Source organism: Sander vitreus, chromosome 6 (genome assembly GCF_031162955.1).
Source record: "Sander vitreus isolate 19-12246 chromosome 6, sanVit1, whole genome shotgun sequence".
Taxonomy (NCBI): domain Eukaryota; kingdom Metazoa; phylum Chordata; class Actinopteri; order Perciformes; family Percidae; genus Sander; species Sander vitreus.
Window position 1 is genome coordinate 5547355 of NC_135860.1, and position 22936 is coordinate 5570290.

Sequence of the window (22936 nt, forward strand, 5' to 3'; positions counted from 1 at the left end):
TTCAAATAAATATAGAGCCAAACATTTGTCAGTTTAAAAACCATGCATACTTCTAACACTTGTAAAGACTGAGGGTGTATTTATTTACCAGATTGAGCAGTCTGGCCAGAGTTCAGGCTTCTGTGGAATGGTTCAGTCTTGGCAGGACATAAGGTCATCAAGACCTTTCAGTCACCCCAAGTATTTCAAGAGCTGAAAACTAAAACAAGGAGTTTTGAACTGGTTATGAAACTGTCTCAAGTCAATACGGATGCCTCTGTATGACCTACATAAGCAAACAAGCTAAAAGTAATTGTTAATGCCTGTCACTGCGTCCGATTCCCACAAAATCGGACACATTTTACCCAGGACGCATGTTAATACCGGGTCTGAACAGGTCTCTAGACAAGTATGCAATATGTATTTTTTTGTAAGATGTGGTTTTACATCAATCTTTAAATTTAAGTTGGTGGCTACATTTCACCTTCTTCATTACAGTTAGTAACCTTACACAGCCACAAATAGATACATCAGCTCATTGCTATGCATACTGCAAGCTGCGGTTTAAAAAAACTAAAATAGTTTTAAAAATAAGTTGCGTCTTTCTTTCCCTCTCTTCCAAAACAAATGCATGTTCTAGCCAGATCAAGACCTTTGGGCCTTGGTTAGACCTGGTTAAATAAAAATATAATAAAAAAAGATACCATTCTAAAAGGATAATGATGGCAATATCTTTTTTTTTCTTGTTTTAGTTTGTGGCTCTCAGCCAAAGCTCATTTTTAATTCAATTCAAAACTCTATATCTCACTCATTTGAAAAATCATTTATTCCTTTTGAAGACCTAAAACGGCTCAGAAAATATAGTTAGATTTTTTTAAATAGGCAGCTACAGCAAGAAGACAAATTAAAAACATTTCTTCACTTGTCTTATACTTTATTGGTACTTTAACACCCCCCTATATAGCATTTATAGGCACTATATTAACATTTAAGAAATGGTTTATCACAAAACAATGTCATAAGACGATACAGCCATTTCTTAGGCATTTAAAAATGTTATCTCCTTTAAACTACACGTGTAAAGTATTTGTAAGCCATTCATTGAGTATATACTGCTTATGAATGACATATACAGAAATTACCCTCAACGTCATCAACATATTAAAATATTATAACAATCTTAAAGTGCAACTTCTAATATTCAAGTGTTCTCAGCATCATTGTGAGGGATGACTGGGCATTTTCCAGCCGGCTTGCATGTGGAATCCACCCTTTAGTTAACTATGTCAAAGAAAAAAGGAGGCAGACAAGACTTCCTTTCCATTGTGTTCCTTTATTACCATATTTGTGAAGATAACTTAATCAGGAAGCAAAAAAATATACCAGACAATAAAGTACTAAAAATCTGAGATAGAAATAACCCGCCCAACACAAACCACCCGGAGCCCCCCACCCCTCCTCCTCCCCCCACTGCCGTCCTCTGTGGCTTTATGTGGCGTATCGTTTCGTCCACTGTTTGGCTGTTCGGTCATGTTCCACTCTGTTAGTCGTGTACTGGGTGGCGATGCTTCCCACCAGGGGGTCGGCTGGACAGAGAAATAGGTTTCAAGTTAAGTTTGTCTGCACATAGCATTGATAAAACACAGACTAAGAGAGGAAGAAGTCACTAAAGGGCTTATGAATGAATATAAATAGCCAGATGTTAATTCAACAAAACAAAAATGTGAATGTCGTTATCGACATGCACATTTTGTTTTGTTGAATTAACATCTGGCGCTAGTCATTTGCCATTTCTCTTTATTTATAAACAAGAAATAATTTTAGGTGCAGCACTTGGGACGTCAGAACAAATGAGGTGCGTCATCTGTGGCACAATATTAATATTGTCTGTGGACTAAAGCTAAATTCAAAAACTCCCTCTTTGATTTCACTCTTACGAGCCAAGAACATTTATAAAATAGAACAGAATGTCCAGATGCCGTCGGGTTTGGCAGCTGACAAAAGAGTTTCAGATTCCGGTTATGTGAAAACCATGGACAAGCCGTTTAGGTAGCTTTTAAAGAGCGTGTCGTGTGACTCAAGTCACCTTCTGAAAAAGCACCTCAGCCTGAACCCTTGGGTTTGATTTTCCTCCACCTGTCTCTCCTCACGGACATATTGTTGATGTGACGCACTGTGAGAAGTGGAGCGGATATCGGTGAGATTTGAAAAAAGCCAGCGAGACAATAAATGAAATAAGAGTCCACTTGATACATGGCCGTCACTATCTCCTGCTGCAAACAGGCTGTACATTTTGATAAAACGAGCCAGAATAACAGAGAGAAAACCTTTATGTTAGCTGCTCGTTGCAGCATGCTGAACACACACCATCTCACTGTAAACTTGTGCAGTCCACCTTAGACAGCCAACAAGTCATCAGCCTGTTGTTTCAGCAGTTTGGTCACTGTGATGGGGCTTCAACTACCGAGCCTTAATCTTACCTGGGTTACAGTCTGTGAGCAGGGAGCAGATGGACAGCAGCACCTTGGAGATGGTGAGGGCGGGGCTCCAGTTGTCCTTCAGGATGTCCAGACAGATCACCCCCTGACTGTTGATGTTGCAGTGATAGATCCTCGTACGAAATGTTACCTGCAGACACACAAACGGTGCCGTTCACAGTCAGGGTGCAAACAAACCATTTCCTAGTATTGTTTATCCGGAGACTTGACCACGACAAACACTGAAAACAGTCAATAAAAGTCAGATATGATGTGTAAAGTTACATATTGCTGCATTATGCCGACCTTGACATGTATTGAGGATATGTATGTTTTCAAGCTTTATGTTATTTTTCCTACAAACTTACCAAAGTCTCACCCATTTCAACTAAAACGGGTGTTATGTTTACTGATAAATTGTTATATTGTTTATAAATAAATATTAAGACTGGACTTAGGTGAATACTGGACAGAATCATGCAGAAACACCAACTACTAACTATACCTTCAGTATTAAACCTGCAGTCACTGCTTCACTGAACACCTTTTTTTGTAGTACATGAAAGCCCTCTGGTGGTTGAAAAGAGGTACATTTCTATTTTTAAAGATTATTTTTGGGGGCATTTTCCCAGTATTCGATAGTGACAGTGGATAGACAGGAAATGGGGAGAGAAAGAGAGGGGATGACACGCAGCAATGGGCCGCAGGTCTGATTCGAACCCGGGCCGCTGCAAAGGACTCAGCCTACATGGGGCGCATGCTCTTACTGGGTGAGCCAGAGGCTGCCCCAAAGAGGTACATTTAAATGCCAGGAAACACTACCTTTGCAGAGAAGTCACTGTATTGCTTTCACAAAAAACATTAAAGAACTTCTCATTAAAGCTATCAGGACATAGGCCAGCAGTATAAACATATAATCTATTTATAGTAAATGTTCTTATAAAACTTATTTTAGAACAAGTGAGTTGTGGGAATGTCAGTGTAGATCTGCAGAACATGTAGCATCAAAAGATGCAGCTGCATTTCATAAAGAGGGGCTTATGTGGGTATTTTTAAATCTGAAAGTGCTCATATTATGCTTTTTCCCTTTCCTTTACTGTGGTATATATATCTTTTGTGCACGTTACAGGTTTACAAAGTGTAAAAGCCCGAAATCTGATCAAACTGTTCCAAACAGCTCTGTTGTAGTCCAGCCTTTACTTCCGTGACAAACGTGCGTCACTTTGTAACACGTTATAATGCTCGCCTAGCTGCTAGCGTGGCAGACCCTCATACTCTGCTTCTGACTGGCTTGTAGTCCTTACCTAGCTACTGCGCATGTGCGACTCCCAACAAAGATGGAACAGAAGTGAGATGCCTCACTCTGTAGCTAAAACAGAGAGCTCAACACAGGGTGAAAAGAGGAGCTGCAGCAATGTGCAGTACAACAAATATGGTGTTTTTTGAAATTTAAACCAAGTAAACCTATTCTGGTACAACCTCTAAATACAATTATGAACCTGAAATAGAGCATAATATGAGCACTTTAAGTTCACCTTTGCTTTTCCGGCTGATGCTTACAGAGTAAACCAAACCTTTCATTCATATACACACACAAAGCACCAAATATATATTTTGTCAAGAATATATAATGGTCGAGAGCTGCGAAACATACGTAAAGAATTTGCTTTAGCGCCAAACAAAAAGCAGAAACAAATACCTGCTACAAAGTGCATGATGACCACATTATTACACAATGTAGCTTAATTGGTCCGAATAATCCTTGTGGGGACAAACAAATGAACCACTATCCATCTCCTCAAGACACAGAATATCTGCTGTGGATCCACAATATACAGACAAAAAAAAATAAAGAAAGCTCTTATTATGAAGGAGAAATCACAGACATCAATTAGCAAATACAAACATATTAAAGTGTTCAAGAGAGAACAGCAAAAATGTTTGTCAGGACTTTGGTCAAACAGAGTTTTCAATAGAGTTTTTCCAAAAACCAGAACCAACAAAAATGTCAATCTGTATATACATTTTAACTGCAGAGAGCAGCTTTTCCAGAAAATCCTGTATTGTGGATCATAGTAAGTGCTGTTGTGTTACAGGAGAAGCTGTGCCTCAGTAAAAAAAGACAGTCTGCACTTTGTTTCTGCTCCAACACTTCAAACAAAAGCACAATCTATAGCTAATAGTTAAGTGCAACTGATCTGACAGAGGCTTTATTTTACTTAAAAAAAAAAAAAACCTTGGTGCATTAGTTCTTTCCGTTTTAAAGTCTGGTGATATTCTAAATGTTTTCTTTTTAAACCCATTAAAAGATGAAAACCAACAATTCATTGTTATTGCTCTGTGCCATAGAGCATCTGTGTCCATTGTTGTCGAAAAAACTGAACAAATCTGTGGCTTAAATTAGTCTACAAAAATACCAACACCTGTTTGAGTAATGGTCACTAAAAACCTAAACCTTAAGCTAAGATAAGGTCTAGGTCTAATAATTTCCTATAACAGTGCAGTTTAAGAAAATTATTTTGCCTTTAAATAAATGAAAGTATATATTTGTTTCACTTAAAAAACATGTACATCTTCAATAGGAACCAATGTGCTCAAAGCTGAGTGTCAAAGACAGGATCAGGAAGTCAGAAAGTCTTGAGAAAACAGAGATAAGTAACACTGTTGGTTTTGGTCTTTTCATGGGATGTGACCAAAAAAGTAGAAAACATCTGTGACAGCAGAAAAAAAAAACTCCCATGTCAGATCTCAACTTTCAGTTTGAGTCAGAAAGTCAGTCAGCTTAGTGCAGTTTACTGATGTCAGGTTTAAGGATTTCTGTGTAATACACTCCAATTTACGCCTGAAGAGTAATCTCTCGCATCAACCTGTGAAATGCGGCTGTAAAGATTTGTATTAAAGTAATCAGATTTTCTATCATTTTGTCTCTGTGGTTTTAAAACCGAGTCAGGATACTATTGGTTGGCATCTATACAATACGTTAAGTTTTGATCACAGCCTGCATGAGTGCTAACAGACGTGTAGTACTAATATCAGTACCTTGGGGGGTTTGAAGGGGTAGTCGGGTGTGAAGGCGATATCCAGGAAGAAGACGCCTCCCTCGTACACGGAGCCTGGTGGTCCCAGGATGGTCGACCTCCACTCATAGATGTTATCTCCTTTGGGGCCAGCACTGCAGACACAAACAAATACCTTCACATACAACTGCACAAGCACTTAGATAAAACTGAAGCACTGGGAAATGCAACATCCACACAGGAACAATGTTTTCTGGTGCTGAATCCACAGCCTTAAGCCGCCGACACGCGATAGGCGGAAAAAACGTTTTGTGACGGCCGCTCCATTGATTTCCTATGGGGAGGGTGGTCCCGCACAACTATGCGTTGCGCAACCCCTGCTGTCGCGCACCGCTCGGATTTACGCTGCGCTCAAAGTTCAATGATTTCAACTTTGACCTAGTTGCCGCTGACCTTTCAAAAGTGCAACCAATGAGATAACAGCATGTCGTTACCTGTGTGTAGGCGCTAGGGTTGCACGATATTGACAAAATGTGATATTGCGATATCGATATTAATTGATATTTTTAAAACCTACTGTATGTAAAATTACAAAAGTTATGGGAAAACGCATCAAAATAGATTCATAACAAATACAACACAAGGTTTATTTCAACTGACTGTCATATTGGACTGGTACAACATGAATGAATAAATAAATAAATAAATAAATAAATAAATAAGGACCATGTCTACAGGACAGGACATGTTTACTGGTTGGACAGTATAAAATAAATAAATAGAAAGAACAGGACACTTTTTTTTCGCTTCGATTGTTCCGTTTTGTTGTCTCCATTTCTTCACTTACACTGTCACTCTGTTGAAATATGCACACATGTGGTGCACTTCATAGGGTTTGTTAAGTAGTGGACCCGTGTGCTGACATGTACTAACATGTGCAAGTGGAACGGTAACTGGCCAATGAAACATGATCATTATAGCACTTCAAGCGGGCTCTAAATCGAACACAACTAAGCCACGCAGCCAACGGATGGGACGCAGCGCTCCACAAAATAAACAAAATATTGCATAGTTATCGCAACACTTTCGATATAATATTGCGCAACGTGATAGCGCGATAACGATATCGAGTCAATATATAATGCACTGCATTTATTGCATTGCAAGTTTTCCCAAAAACATGGATTGGATTAATCTGCAACTGCACACCATGATTCATATTTGAAAATGTAAAGAATCAATATTCATTCTGTTCTTATCTACCATTCTACATCACAATGTCTCATCAGTGATGCTGAGGAAGAAAAATGTCACCAGGGAAAACAAACACACCATTACAAAGTCAATCTAACAGTAAATACAGCATAATAAATAGTCAGAGGAAAAGACTGAGGGAAAAATACACCCACGCACGGAGGAAGCGTGTCAATATATAAATGTAATTCATGGGCTTCTGTAGCTTCAAGCAGATGCAACTGGCTCTACATCAATGGAGTAATCAATGCAGTGTGTACTACAGTATGAATGCCACATATTCATTCATATGTATAACTGGATGGATCGCTGCACAACTAAAGCCTACTTTAGTTTGTGGGCGTTGCACTTTCAGTAAGGAGTTGAACTAAAGCCGTCTATAAATGCCAGTTTTTATTAAAAGATGTGCTCGACGTGTGCCATAAAAGGGAAATTCCACCAAAATTACCCGAATTCATTATGCAGGAGTAGATACTGTATGAAACATTTCCGTTACTTCTCAAACTCAAAAGCATCAAGGGAAAAGCATCATGGGAAACCTAGTTACTGCACTGCCTTCAATGGATGAAAGCAAATATAACATGTGCAAATTATATAATGTGTCACATTTCCTGTGCCCTTAATTCATAATTACAATTTGGACATAACGTGCACTAATACATTTCTGCAAAGTGACTTTCACAGATTACCAGTCATAAAAATGTAATTTTTTCCCCCCTTTAAAAATGTGGTGCGATGAAAGTTTCATTTCCCTTGTGCATTATTCAGAAGATGCCCCAGTTCAAAGCAAATCCCCAGTGATGTGTTATGTGTCATGATCTGTAATCTGTATTGATTTTTCCTCAAAGCTGCCCCGCCTTTATCCCCCTTACATGCAGAACATGTGGTCTTAAACCCCCTGGGGCCATGCGTACAAGACATAATAGTATTGATCCGAAAATGTTGGGTGTGTGTGTGTGTGTGGGGGGGGGGGCAGATGGTGCGCACTGCTGTGCTTTTTGATCAGCGTTAACACGGACGTTTGGCAGAGTTTCAGTGCCAGCTACGACATCGAAAATCAATTCAGAGAGCGCAGTTTTGGACTAATTAACTTGGTGTTAAAAAAGATATGACAGATGAAAACATCCACCATATGAAAGCCTTTGACTTCCAAGTGAGTTGATTTTTTTTGGGCCTTTAATGGATAGGGCAGTTGTAGACAGGAAAGTGGGGGGGGGGAGGGGGAAGAGAGAGAGAGAAAAGACATGCAACAAAGGGCCCATAGGTCGGACTCGAACGCCGGGCCGCTGCGGTAAGGACTGAGCCTTGGTACATGGGGCGCACGCTCTACCAGGTGAGCTACCAGGGTGCCCCAAGTGAGTTGATTTTAACGATATGAACACATTCCTTCAAACACACTCTCCCACTCAGCCTTAACAACATTTTACTCTTATCTGCATTCATCATAAGCCATTAAAGGATGCAAGATACGGATACAGGATCAAATCATTTTGATATCATATAAGATATATGTTGGTTGAGCTACATCTGATACAGTTATGAAACCTGGCGTGAAGAAGCCTTTCCCTAGACTGGGTAAACCCAGCCCGATCTGCCGGCAATTTGATTTCGCCCTGCAGCTCAGGCTGGAAACCTGTACATTTTTCTAACCTGCTTCCGTTACAAATCTGTGGGGACCAATCACTAACTCAGAGGAAGTGTTTTGATTTAATGAGATGGATTCATTTAATACAGAGCTGAAATGATCAGTCGTTTAATCGATGGACAGAAAATAATCAACTAAAGCGACAGCAGCTTCTGCGATGTGAGAATTTGCTGCTTTTCTCCGTTTAATATTATTGCAAACTGAATAACTTTGGGGTTTAGACTGTTGAGTCAGACAAAACAAAAAATGTAAAGAAGTCCCTTTGGGTTTTGGGGAATTATGAGATTTTAGTTTTTACTCGTTTCTGATAAAAAAAAAAAAAAAAAGAATTAAGAAAATCTGCAGATGAATCAATAATAAAATTGTTAGTTGCGGTCAAAAAAAATAATTCAACTGATCAATATTCTGCAGCATTATAGTGATGCTGGAACTCTTAACAACTACTGCCCGTTAATTTCAATAATCTCTACAATAAAGTTATGAGTACATGATAAAAAGCCACAAAGAAATGAAGGACAAAACTTCATTGAATGACTTCAGTTTCATTAATATCACTAAAATGCGGATGTGCTACCTTCTCTATCTATAACAAGTTAAGCTTGAGTGTATTTTTACATTATGAACAAGTTATTACAAAATACATTATCAAGGTACTTAATTAAACATGGCTTTTAATCCAACATGTGCTGCTGCAGGTTGTGTTTTAAGCTGTGTAGTAATTAGGTAGTCCATAATGAAGTTGCCCAAATGTCACAAGTCTTTTGCGGTAACATGAAACTGCAGTTCTACTTCAGTGTCAGAACCTACAGCTGCAGTCATCCGTCCCTAATCCAGAATTCAAATGCTACGTTTACACGTGGCTGGCTATTTTCATAAACGGACATTTCAACCTCTCAGTTTTCAAAAACAACATTGTGCACAGCTGTCAGGTTTTCAGAAAAGTGTTTGTTTACATGTACCCGTGTATATATGCCGTCAAGAGCATGCCAAACCTGTAGGTGGCAGTGTAACGAGAAGCTCAAGCCCACGTTAGCCAATCAGAATCCCGAAAATAGCAACAGCAGCAATGAATCACTTCCTCTCTCTCGCTCTCTCTCGGCTGCCTAAACCTCTGTTTGTCTCAGTTTACATGCAAACGACGATTTCAAAAATCTCCACTCTGGCCGGAGGTTTTAGAAAGACTCGTTTTCAGAGGCGAATTCTCCGTTTGCGTGTCAACGAAGGGAAATGTCTCCGTTTTTCAAAATAACCATTTTCGTCACGTTGTAGTCCCGATACAGTCAGAGACATGAAAACATAATTTGAAGTAAATGCTGTATAATAATAAAAACTGTCTTCTCAGATTGCTGCAATTTTCCATCACTTGCAAAGTGTTAGGGCTATGTGGTAAAGTAAAACATTTGCACATGCCACGGGCTTCCCTGCAGCAAACTAATAGCTTGATTTTATAAAACAAACTAACTTTCAAATGAAGGCTGGTTGATTGTAAGGTGGAAGGTAGAGAGAATAGAATCACTATTTTCCCACCCAGACTCAGCCTGAGAAGCTGTTGTTTTATACATGAGAAAAAGTCTAAAGAAAATATTGGCAGCAGTAACAACAACTTAAAAAAGCAACTGACTTTTTTTTTTTTTTAAGACTGACTGAAAGACTGTGTTCATTTTTGGGTTGGCCTGTGGCCTGAGGTGGCTTGTTTGATCTAAAGAGCCATGATGGGAGAGACCCCTCTGTTTTTCTTTTCTCCATTCACAGGGAGGTCAGAGGTCAGGCTCTGCTGCAGAACAGCAGCCTGGAGCAGGGAGGGCTTCAGTGAATTGCCTCAGGACACCGCAGGAGGGAGGACGCCTGCTGCGATGGGAGCTCAGACCAGACCGTCTAGTTTTAAGGATAATCTTTCAACTCGCAACACTAAAGTAAACCGAGCTGCAGAAGGGCAGTCACACCCAAGTCCTCATGCTAATCACCATATGAGTTGATGGCTAACTATTATTTTTCATTTTCAATTAAACTGGATTATTTCCCCAGTTGATCGAATTTGCCTACAAAATGTCAAAAAAATAGTGAAGAATGCCCATCACAATTTCCAAGAACCAAAAGTGACATATTCAATCATCTAACGTTAACCCGCTATCGGACTAGTCAGTCCGTATCGCAGTGGGCGAGTCCCGTAACGTTACAGTAACAGGGAACATCTCTGCCTCGATCGTAAAAAAGAAAAGTCTTAAACACTATGAAGGTAAAAAACGAAACAGATGCAACTGAACTGCCCAGCAGTTTGTGTAACAGGTGGCTGTGTCCCGCAACAACAAAGCAGTGGCGTCATCGCTCGCTTCGTCTCTTTTACCGTGAAATAAAGCTGCCTTCAGGCGCGGTTGGAAATGTTGGTTTCCCCCGCCGCTGCGGCCGCCACCGAAGCTTCGAACATTTGCTGTTGAAGAGCACCGAAGCTTCGAAGATCAAAAAAATGGTATTCGGTACAGCCCTAGATTCTTAAACTGAAAATAAGCCCATTTTGTATTTTAAAAATAACTTTCTAAATATTTTTGCAACTAATTGTGCATTTAATGGTGCATGGTAATTCACCAGATGTGAATGGACTAAAAAGGAAATATTATCCATGACCGTACACGAGTAGTAGTCATGCACACCGAGTCATGTCATCAGTCCATTTTAGTTCTAGTTTCTTAGTGGCTTTAATTACTAAATTGGAACGCAATTGTATTTATCGTTGAGGACAGCATAATTAAAATTTGCACAAATACTAAAAATAGTTTTGGTGTACGGACATCTCCACTTATAATAATGTGGAGTTACAGCCTCGTGTTACCTCAAACAACAGGAATAAAATAGCGGGATTCAGAGGAATACTTTGTATCCGAGTTTAGGTATTACTAGGTAGAAATAGTGTGATATTTATAATAATAATAATAATAATAATGTGTACACCACTGGACAGAAAATTAACAGACCTTTAAAGCAAAAGAATGAAACCCACCTGCAGTTTGGCGGAGGGTCCAGTGTAATATCAGCCAGCTCTTTCTGAATCCTGCACAGAAAAAGAATCAAATCCGTCACTGGAAGAACTTTATTCCTCCATAAAAACATGATTATTACAAAGATGCCACAGGACGTCCTTCAGCTACGAGAAAAATTAAATAATGAAACTTATAAACCATCTCTGATCTTCTGAGCAATATTATAAAATGTGATTTCCGGTTACAATTACCCTTATTTATCTTATCAGTTTGTGAGTAATGTAATTTCTGCTATCGGTTGATTGTGTGAACGCAGAGCAACACTGACTGTGAAAGTAAGCTGTGAGAGGTCTTCAGTTTTTTTTTCTTCCTCAGGGGATAAAAAGGAAGCTTTGAGCTGCCCAGTCATATCTTGTCACAGCATATCTTGTGACTGGGTAGGTTATGGCCTGTTGAAACTACTGTCTGACGAGAAATTATCATGCATACTCTTCCATGATGAATTTCTTCCTTTACGACAGCTGAATGATGATGCAAGTTGAAGTACTACAAAACACAGCTTGTTCTTCGGAAATGTACAGTTGACACTTCTGCATTTTTTTTTCTGCTTTCAAACCTCATTGTAGCTGCACTGGAAGTTTCTTCATGCCTACTCTTGTCAATTTATCCATACAAGAAATCAGCTAAATGCAACCATAGTTTGTTAAGTATTATTATTAAAAGTGGTATTTTGTCAAGAGAAATCCCAAATTACTAACAGAAAGAAATCAGATTAAAGCAAAACTATATCAGGAGAAAACAACTGACTGAATTGTATATTCTTAAAATACAATCTGGGGTTTTATTTTTACCTTTTGGCGCTGGTGGAAAGCAGCTTGGAGGTCTTGCTCATGCTGGCTTTGCTCTCCCGTTTCTTTTTGCAAAGTGTGTCCCTCTGTCTGTTTTGGCTGGAGGAAGGCGGCGATGAAGAAGAGCTGGTGCTTGCACGGGAATCCTCATCCGACATACCGGTTTGGATTGGAGAAGAGCCGGAACCTAAAAGGGACAGAAAACACAAACAACAAAACAAGGCGAGTTAAAGCTGGAGTGCGGAACTTTTGTCTCCCACCATTAGCAGTGAGAGAACACAGACACTGTCGACGTGCTTCAGAAAAGCAGTGGCATTAACAACAATGCTGCGTCGCCGTGGTCTCTCCCGCCTTCCTACCCGTTAAGGTATTGGGTAATACAGGCAGACTGACATACTGTGTAACCATTCAGACAGCCAGAATAAGCAGCTATAATGTGAAGAAATGTACATGAGTGAGCAAAGTTGATTGACGGCACTCTGTGTACTGCTCATGTGACAACGTGGCTGTGGCTTTAATAATCTACTCGTTTGGGCGCCCGGATAGTTCAGTTGGTAGAGCGGGCGCCCATATATAGAAGTTTACCCCTCGACGCAGCAGGCCGGGTTCGACTCCGACCTGCGGCCCTTTTCTGCATGTCATTCCCCCCCCTCTCTCTCCCCTTTCATGTCTTCTGCTGTCCTATCAAAATAAAGGCTGAAAATGCCCAAAAAATAATCTTTAAAAAAAAAAAAACACATTACAGTGCGCCAGCACAAAAAATTTGCCACTGAAACCAACCACCACAACTCCTGTATATTGAGAAATACAGAGAGCTTTCCCTGGCGGCGATAAGCTTAATCAGCATTGCGTAAACTTGTTTAGCAAGGGCTTAGTCATGCTCACCGGATGTACATTGCTGGGATAAAGAATGTCATCCGGCGTCCGCTATCTAATTTGCAAGTGCACCGTCGCTGCATCCGGGGCTTAGTGCCACCCAGGACAGTTGGGATTGGTTTAAAGAAATACAAACAGATAAGAGTGTGCCCCTCTCCTATCCCAGATAGATAAGCAGTGTAGCCGGACCATACTCCAGCGCTGACACAGCACTGTGTAGATAGGTCTTGCAATGCGAGACCAGCAAGGGCTTGAACGTAAAGCCCCTGACACACCAACCCGATTATTGGCCGCCGGACGGTCTGGCAAGGTCAGTGACTCGAGTCTATTCGGTGTGTTCCGTGCCGTGTCGTCAGTCGGAGGAGCCGTCGGCCTTCATTTGGGCCGATTTGACATGCTGAATCGGAAGGCGGGCAGTCGGACTCACTCCACCAATCTGATTGGTGGAGTGCTAACCCGGAAATGATGAGCGGGATGAGCCTGACGAACGCCTCTCAAAATCGAACAAAAATCTTTTAAACTGACCTTTGTCGATCTGAAATGAAGACAGATTCAGCAACTGCATGGCCCATTTCTCGCTTAAAATGATTTCAGAAACACGTTTCGGTGAACTATTTTCGTAAAATACGAGATTGTATTTTACGAACGAGCCGCCATTATGGTCGGGGAGAAGCCAGACCCACATGACGCGTTCGCCCAATCAGCTGCTGGTTTTAATCTTTTTGGCCGACAATACAGATTAGCGCCGCCTGCTGCTATGAAGACGTATTACGTCTTGCGCACGCTCAGAACGTACGCTCAAGTCGGCGTAGCTTCGGTGTGTTCCGAGGCACTTTTTTGACCAACTCGGGGAGGCAGTCAGAACGACTGCCTTTTCTGCTGAAGGTCAGCCGTCGGGTTGGTGTGTCACAGCCTTTACAGACGTTCATTTATATGTAAAAGTTCCATACTCTAGCTTTAACATCACAGCTGCGAGAAGTTGGAGCAGTTTCAGTATGCTTTCTAACCAAAGCAGATGCTAATTTGCCCTCTGCGTGGCCACAACAGCCGATTAGCTGGTTTCATAATACACTGGCCTCTTTCACTATTTATAAACATTAATTTGCATGTTTTCATAAGAAACTGCTGGTTTACATGCCACAGCAGCAGGTAGAGTATAAATATTGACACACTTCTCTGTACTCTGGTATTTAAACTACTCTATTCCTGTATACCTGTTTTGGTGAAAATAATTATTAGCAACTCGAGAAAAACATTGAGTCAATATCAAATTTAGATTTAAAGTAATATTTATGAATTACTTGGGAAATTATGCTCCAGCAGAGAGAGCGAGAGTGAAAGTGAGTTAAAGAGTGTGAGTGGGTGTGTGTGAGAGACAAATCTGTTGATAGCTCATGCGCTTTTATTTTCCATATATTTAACGTTAGCTAACGTTTCCGAGTGCACAGTTCACACCCGCACTTACTTAAGTTAATCATTTCACACCCACACTTACTGAAATCAACCACTTCACACCGGTAAACTCAAGACTGCTAACTATATAGTAATTAAATGCCAACTGAAGCTGGTTTCACACCTCCGCGCGGCAACCGCCAGCGGTTCAGCTCGGTGAACTAGGTCCGAGCGGCAGAGCAGAATCTGTGCGCGTTGGCGACAACCGCTTCATACCACTAGCGCCGCGATCAAAACCGCTTTCCCTCTGCCGCGTTCCCGTCATTAAAATGACTGGAGGCGGCGGTGTGAAAGCCCCTTAATGTAACGTTATAGTTAGTTTATCATGGTGTCGACCCGGGACCCCCCTAGCCTTAAACAGAGCTAGTGCTACCTGCTAGCGGTTGCCCCCCTTCCTCTCAACTCCAACTGGTAACGAACACTCAGGCCCTACGACTTCAGGGATGAGACTACTTCTTGGAACGGCGTGGGGGAAAGCTGCTTGCTAAGCATCCTTTACAAGTGAACCGACAACCGGCTGGCCGTGATACACGTCGGTTGTCTTGGTTATTAAACATAACGTTGCGGTTATGTCTATTAAAACAAAGCGTACAGATAGGTATTTCAAGGACAAATGTGACAACGAAACATTAAACGCGTCAGACAGCAGCCAGGAACAACTCCGTTCCAGTACATAGTCGGAGCCCTTTTTCCGTCTAACCAACTATCCACGACCGTGTTGTTTGTTTCTTTTCAGCGGGTGTACAAACAAACTGACCTTCGACTTCACCTGGGAACACACACAGGCGGCAGACCGTTTCGTATACTTTGACCACTCGGTAAAACATCAACCTTAATTCATCTATTTTTCTCGCTAATAAAACTTACCCAATCTATTGTGTCTGGACCTCCGCCACAGTCTAGGCTGGCTGGTGCCTGTCGCCCTCTGCGGAACGGAAGTAGCCTACCGCGGCTGCAGTGGGCTGTACGGCTCCGGTCCTACTCTGGAAACAGGACAGCCTACATTATATGAGTTAAATGCAGGTTAACTCACCTATATATATATATGTGAGTTGTATACAGTTTAACTCACCTATGTACATTTATTTGATTGGTTTAATGTGTTCTTTGGAATCTAACATCCAGATCCGTCACATTTGTTGGCAACATGAGGTCGAACTTGTGAACTTTGAGTTACATTGATTAACTTCAATAGCCTATTTAATCAGAGGATGTGCCTGATTCAGTTTCAAACCAATAATAACTAAAGCATAATAAATAAATATATTTTACAGATATTTGCTCAACATTTGACAGACAACAAAATAAAACCCTCACTGTGATAATTAAAACCTGTCCACAAATTCAATGCCAGCTATTTATTTATAATAAAGGATATAATCTAGATAGTGTGATGTGTTGTACTATATTCAGGGGGGTTGTGTAATAGAACTTCAGCAATGACTGCATGAATTGGTGCATCACTGGCCACAGAAACTGAAAAGACACTTAAACTGACCACATTTGCATGTAAGAATTACTCATAAAAAAGTATTATTATCGGGCCATTGAGTTGAAAATATTGACTGCATGGAGCACATTTTCAGTTTCAGGGAGATGATGTTGTTTGTATTTCTGTATTAAAGAGCATTTCTTTTCTGCACCTTCTGCATCCATCATGTGCAACCAACATTTCAAACCCCCTATTTTAACTGCATCTGGTGCAATTACTTATAATTTAGGAAGAGATTTGTAAGGTCGAAGCAGTGACTTACAGCAGTCAAATGAGTCACATATTATGTACCGTTACTTGTTGGTGGATGTGTAAGTTTAAAAGGTACCGTAACAGGGTAATCTTGTCAAATTGTGAACACTGTAGTGTCAATATTTTGACAGTAGTATGTGCTCATCTTTCACCTCTTTCAAATCCTGAATTATACATTCAGTGTCTTAAAATGTTAACAAAGAAGAATCCTTTTTTTTTTTTTTTACATCTGTCTGTTTTAAACACTTCATTGACGCTGTATAATGCATACACTGAGTCAAACCCATGATTCACGGTGGAGTATCAAAGATTTATGCTTTAATATTCTCTCGTCAAAGGCCACACACCTCAGGAAGCCATGTAAAAACAACTTGTTATAGTTTTAAGATCCAGCAAATACTAATTAATTCAGTTACATTTTATTACTGCAACACATGAACCTAATCCTTTCCATTAATCTTTGGCAAATATATATCTGGTGTTATCTCAGCACCCATTAATGCAGGCGTGGAGGCTTTAGCCAGTTTGGCAAGCAACCTACTGGCTACCTTCTTGCAGACTAATGGCCATCTAATTATTTATGCAGACTAGTAGCCAATGAGAATATTTATAAAATGTAAAAGGTTTTCCAGGATCCTAACTGGAATACCAAATCTGTAAAACACAGAGCCGACTTGGTCCTTTTACTTAAGTAACATTTTCAATGCAGGACTTTCACTTGTAACAGTATTTATTTCAGTGTGGTGACCAAAAGATCTTAATGTCTGAACTGAATTCTGTACCACTACATCCAATAGATACTGAGATATTTTAGTCTGGAACAAAGTGGTGGACTGACCGATCAATAGAGCCACGATGCCAGCATGGCTAAAACAAACCAAATAACCAACTTCAACATCAAAAAGCTATTTAATTACAATGACAAGAGTCTTTCAGTTAATTCCTATACCATCTAATCTGACATCTTAATCATGTAAACATGCCCTCAAGCTCAACTAACAAAAAGACATCACAGATGTGGATTACGCCAAAAACAGTCACTTCTTCCTCAAAGGAAGAATTTCATGGCGATCCATTCATGAGTTTCTGAGATATCCTGCAGACTAAATGTCTAACACATGAAAACATCTTACCTGCTTGATAGAGGTAGTAAAAGCTACAGCATACAGCAGGAGTCATAATGAGCCAAGGGAGCAGATATCGGATAAGAACTTTATTGTATTTGAGCTAATGTTTCAGACTGTAAAGTTTTATAATCAGGTGGGTGTGAGACATAAAGGCAGGCCTGAGCTGTGACTGAGTGGATGAAAGATCAGCGAAGAGGTGTAAATATTCGAGGCCGTAGTCAAAACACAAATCCCACACAGAGCCGATCGTTTTCTCACAAGCCAACCACAGTGTGTTTTATTGGGTGCTTCAGTAATACAAGTGCACAACAAACCACTCTGCAATTGCAGAGGTGGCGGGTAGCCAGTAAATATACAAGTCCTGCCTCTTTTACAGGCAGACCTATACTTTTGTGGTCTGCCTCAAAAGCCTTTGAAAAAATACATACAGTACAAACAAAATCAGAGGAAGTTAAAAAGCATGAAGGATCCATTGACGCAAACCTTCCTGTTCCATGCAGGTAACATACTGATGACACATACAAAAAAAACAACAAGGAAAACAAAGTAAAAGCATATATTCTGCATGTTTGTTCCAGGTGCCACTAAGAAAATGAGAATACATACTGTATAGCTGGAGGACAATGCGTATCATATTTATAATATTCTGTGTTTTTTTTTCTCTCTCCAATACAATACTTCCAACATTCAGATATTGGAAAATAAAAATCCCAATCTACTCTTTGTATAAAAAAGAAGCTTTCAAGTCAACAAGGAACAAAGGACATTTTTTTTTGTTTTGTTTGATTTTTTTTTGATTTTTTTTTTTAACACAGAAAAGGTAGATAAAATGTTGGGGAGGACAAGGCGGGTGATAGGAGGGCAGGTATACTGTTGCACTTAGTGAGTGTGCTTTGACGGACTATGGTTGAGAGAGAGAGAGAGAGAGAGAGAGAGAGAGAGAGAGAGAGAGAGAGAGATACGGTGAAGGGTGAGGGAAGTAAAGGAGGGGATGGTTGGGTGTCTATGTGGCGTATCTCTTCGTCCATTGTTTGGCTATTCTGTCATGCTCTGTTCTGTTGGTCAGGTACTGTGTGGCGATGCTTCCTACCAGAGGGTCGGCTGAAAGATATAAAACAGAGAGACAATATGTAAATCCTTAAGTATAATCAATTACCTCAGTTGAGCAGGAGTCACAAACTGTGCATCTACTGTAAAACAGAGAAAAACATTTTTTCATCCTCTCAGGCTCAGATTATGTAAACGATTGTGTTAGAGAAGATGAGTTGTGTAACTAAAATGATCAAGTTATTTTTGGATCTCTTGGAACAGCAGTGTTTTGGTTATATATACAAATCAAATGATTTTGCAAACTTAATTTGCAGATGACAAACACTCCTTAACACCCTCAATTTATTGGATAAACAGCCGTTTTGTTTAAAAGGGACAGCCGGCATGGCGGGACTACACGCACAACCCACTAGATGCAGACGTTGCATGTTACGCCTCTTTTGTTTCGGGAATTTCGGCATGCGAATTAAAAATCACACACTGGGGCAGCATTATGCCGCTGTTGTTTGGTTCAGTGTAAAAAAAAATTAAAAAAAATAAATAAATCAAAGCTGGTGTAATGGCGGATCTTCTTTACGGCAGTTTTGAGGAAGCTCTGTAAAAGAGGCTATTAAACAGGAACTCAACCGGATCCAGAATCTCCAAAATACTGGATTTTATATCTGCTATCAGTTATGCAGTAGTGGCTGGTTTTCAGTGTCATATACAGTAAAACGTATTTAGGCAGCCAGCAACCAACCAACACTAGCCTAGAAATCTAGACGCAGCCAGGGTCCGTCTAGCAACTCTCCGTTGGCTTGTGAGCTGGAAAAACCAAACTCTGGCCGGGCCAATCACATCGTGTATAGAGTCAGGGGGCGGGCTTATGGCTGCTGCTGCTGGCGAACGGCGGTTTTTCGAATTGGCTTTGGCCGCGACTCTGGAAGACTTGGAGTTAAGCTTTTCTTTGAGAAAAGAACAAAGAACGGCACTGAAGTCATTCTTAAAAAAGGAAGATGTGTTTGGAGCTTTGCCGCCCGGATTCGGCAAAAGTTTAATCTATCAACTAGCGTTGCTCTGGTTGGTTGTAGCGCTATCCTATTGCGTGCAGAGGGAATTTGAAAGACAACCGTTTATCCCGCCCCTCGGATTGAGCCCTGCCAATGGTGAGTTCCCAGACCCAACATCTTGATGTGGGTCTGGCTCGTCAGGCTAAACCAACACTCTTTTAGTTATGCACGGATCTAAACCACGCATTTATCCCAGTGTTAAATACACTCTTCCTTTGTTATTTGCAATAACTGCTCTTCTACATGCACTTTAATTTACCGTTGCTTATGTGACATAAGGTGACGAGGGCCAAACAAATGTACTACTCTGTTTTCCATATTGCCCTCAGTTATCAGCAAGCAATTAAGTGGTAACCTTTTGGCCATGTGAGTGTCTTTTGATCTTCTGTAGTTTCAACAGCGACGCCAGTACCACTGAGATGTAAATGTATCATCCTGGTAACCCCCAGACTCAATTCCTCACCACCTCACCATATGGAGCCAGAGTGTGCGGCACTTTTTCTTCTTCCTACTTTCAAGTCTACTTCCGGTGATCAGCACCTCACTACAACCCTTGGTGTGCGTTACTTTTCTATATTATAGCTCCTTCCCATTTGCCACTGACAACATAAAACCATCTCCAGTTCAGAGAAGATCCTGACACTGATCCCACCAGACTGCTGTGTTTTGCTCTCAATGCATCAGTAATCATCGGTTTTCTTCTGAAACTAAGTACAAGTATTTTCTTCAATTGAATTGAAAGTCAATTGAAAATGAAGTTACCTTCAACAGAAAGATTTCTTTCCCAACAGTTATCACTTGCAAATCCAAGCATCTTATAATAGAAGTACATACATTGTATTAGATTTCTTAAATTTCCCACTCCACACTGATATAAATGCAATTCGATTTCATTCCAGATCATTAAGCCATCTACCAGACTGGTGTTGGTTCCAAACTATAAAGAGTTTTGCCTGGGGGATAGATGCAGCATTCATTTTATTATGGGGTGGTGACCTTCAAGTAGACTTGATTACATCGTCCAGCTGTATCAATAACCAGTTAATCATATTAACAGCTTAGACAACCCCTCCAGGAGCAACTAAGACTGTAAAGAGAGAGAAAGGTGGTAACAGGACTATAAAACCACCATCTTGCAAGTTAATTCCCCAAACTTCCATTACGCTCGCATAGTGAACTCAAAATTGCTACATGTAAGACAGCACAAAATGGCCATCTTACATCTTTAAAAAGGTGGACCACTGACCCAATTATAACAGGTCCTGAGTTTGTTTTTTGTTGCTTTTCACACATTTTCCAGCCTGCACTCATGCACAACATTTTGTTATCAATCCAAGAAAAGTAACTGACATATCATCAGTTCTTTTTATATATCATATTACATGATATTAGTTTTTCCTTAAACATTTATTGTGGCTCTCCCCTGTCAGCAGCTCACTTTTATTTTTTTCCAACAGCGACTGTGCCAAAGATCTGTCAGTATTAAGATGGCATCGAGAAACAATGAGGGTTTGAATTGGTCATGGCTTACGGTACTTAATACACCGTTAATAGCCAGTAAACATAGTGTTTGACTGCGTAATATTTGGCCAACTACTACAACAACAACTCTCAGTCGTGTTTGACTGAGGTGGATAAAGAGACCTACTAACTTCACTGAAAGTCTCATAATAAAAATCATTTAACAAACGTCAGATGATCAATGCAGTAAGATGCAGATCTTACCTGGGTTACAGTCTGTGAGCAGGGAGCAGATGGACAGCAGCACCTTGGAGATGGTGAGGGCAGGGCTCCAGTTGTCCTTCAGGATGTCCAGACAGATCACCCCCTGACTGTTGATGTTGCAGTGATAGATCCTCGTACGAAAAGTTACCTGCAGACACACAAATCGGTGCCGTTTAGACACAGAATGTTCTCATTTGCCAAGTACAAGAAGACAGGACTTTATTTAACAGTGACGCTGGTAGTGTGAAGAAATGTCAGCAACAAATCGGAACTGCGTGAAAAGAAAATGTAGGTGTAAAAGATGTGAATTCATTCTTGTTGTTCACTCCGCACTTTATTGGAACGGTTACCTTTAAGAAGAAAGATAACTGTGTACTGGGTAAATGATGTACTAATATCTATCAGGGGTGTTGAAATGAATCATTGCACCGATGCATCGCGATGCGGACCTGGACGATTCTGCATCGATGCAGTGACAGACTATAACCGATTATTGCCCACTGAGTTTTGTTTTTGCCTTTTGTCTGCGCTCTGCTGAGGTGACGCATCGTGATGCACTGGGATATTGAATCCATTCGAGTCGTTGACAGGATAATCATAATCGAATCGTGACACCAGTATTTACATGCCAATAAACACTTTATAATAAATAACCAGGAAAACAACTAAAATAACAGGATGTTGCCATTGTAACACAAATTTGCTGATGTTCTTCTTCAGCAACTTAAAATAAATTGAAAAACGAAATGGCTTTTTAATTAATTTCGTAACTGCCACCACCAACAGACAGAAACCACTGCTCCACAGATGTATAGCAAGCAACATTCCTGTTACACACAGAAAACAGAGACCTGCAGAGAAAAGAAAGAGTTATGATATACTGTAATCTCAAATATGAGCATGTTAGCAGTAGATGGAGTAAAGAAAGTCGACCTGCTGTGTATTCTGCCAGGTTGAGAAGCTTGTTATAACTGGGAGTAATAAGGTGAGACGTGGAGGACAGTTAAAGGCTGCTGCGAGCCTTTCACCTTCCTCCTTTTCTCACATTAACGCTCATGCATCAGCATCAGTAGCAGTGTAATGGGTCCTCCTCAATTGCTCCATTTAACACCATTTGTCACCTTTGCTGGACGAGCATGTAGCCACAAATATACAGGATGTATAAAATGACTGTATTCTATTACAGTCACTGAAACATATATTATTTAGATTTTTGTTTTCTGGGTTTTTCAATGGCTTGAAAACAGCATTTACTCCATCTAATATCGAGTAACACTTTCGAATGATATTTAACTGAATCAGACTGACCAACAGAGGGCAGCATGATGTAAAATCCAAACACCACAACAACAGTTTTGTTGTCTCTTTGAATATTGGACCCCAGCACCCAAGTGCAAAGGAATTCCTTTACTCGTCACAGTAAACACCCTCCCCAAACCACACAGCTTCAAACAGTGACCCATAACATGTACACTAAAGTTCCCTGGATTTAGGCTCTAAATGTGCTCCGCTCAAACACCCTGAACAACTAAACCTCCCACTGTTTATGTCGTCTGCCTCGGCTCAGATTTGAGCTTGACATCTGTTTGGTTCTGAGACTTGACACCACTGTTTGCCCCCGCTGCTCCAATCACCAACATCTGGCCCTCCTGACCCTCTAGAGGAAACCTCTAATGAGCCTTGGCATTCCCAAAAATCACACAGGGGCAGGACGTTAT

General features: G+C 40.5%; 2 protein-coding genes across 2 annotated transcripts in view; both read right to left on the minus strand.

Annotated features, from left to right (window-relative positions):
• Positions 1-1292: 1292 nt before the first annotated feature.
• On the minus strand, positions 1293-15500 carry LOC144519211 (ubiquitin-conjugating enzyme E2 E1). Its single transcript, XM_078252196.1, has 6 exons — positions 15391-15500; positions 12199-12382; positions 11368-11418; positions 5496-5628; positions 2460-2607; positions 1293-1565 (listed from the first exon to the last, which is right to left on the minus strand). The coding sequence occupies exons 2-6, from the start codon at positions 12351-12353 to the stop codon at positions 1468-1470; spliced, it is 585 nt and encodes a 194-aa protein (XP_078108322.1). The 5' UTR covers positions 12354-12382; positions 15391-15500; the 3' UTR covers positions 1293-1467.
• A 2142-nt stretch (positions 15501-17642) lies between these two features.
• LOC144519212 (ubiquitin-conjugating enzyme E2 E2) overlaps positions 17643-22936 on the minus strand; it is a 28727-nt gene continuing 23433 nt past the window's right edge. Inside the window, exons 5-6 of the mRNA XM_078252198.1 lie at positions 21219-21366; positions 17643-18495 (exon numbers count right to left, since the gene is read on the minus strand). Coding sequence (XP_078108324.1) covers positions 18398-18495; positions 21219-21366 — 246 coding nt within the window. The 3' untranslated portion in view covers positions 17643-18397. The remainder of the gene's footprint in view (positions 18496-21218; positions 21367-22936) is intronic.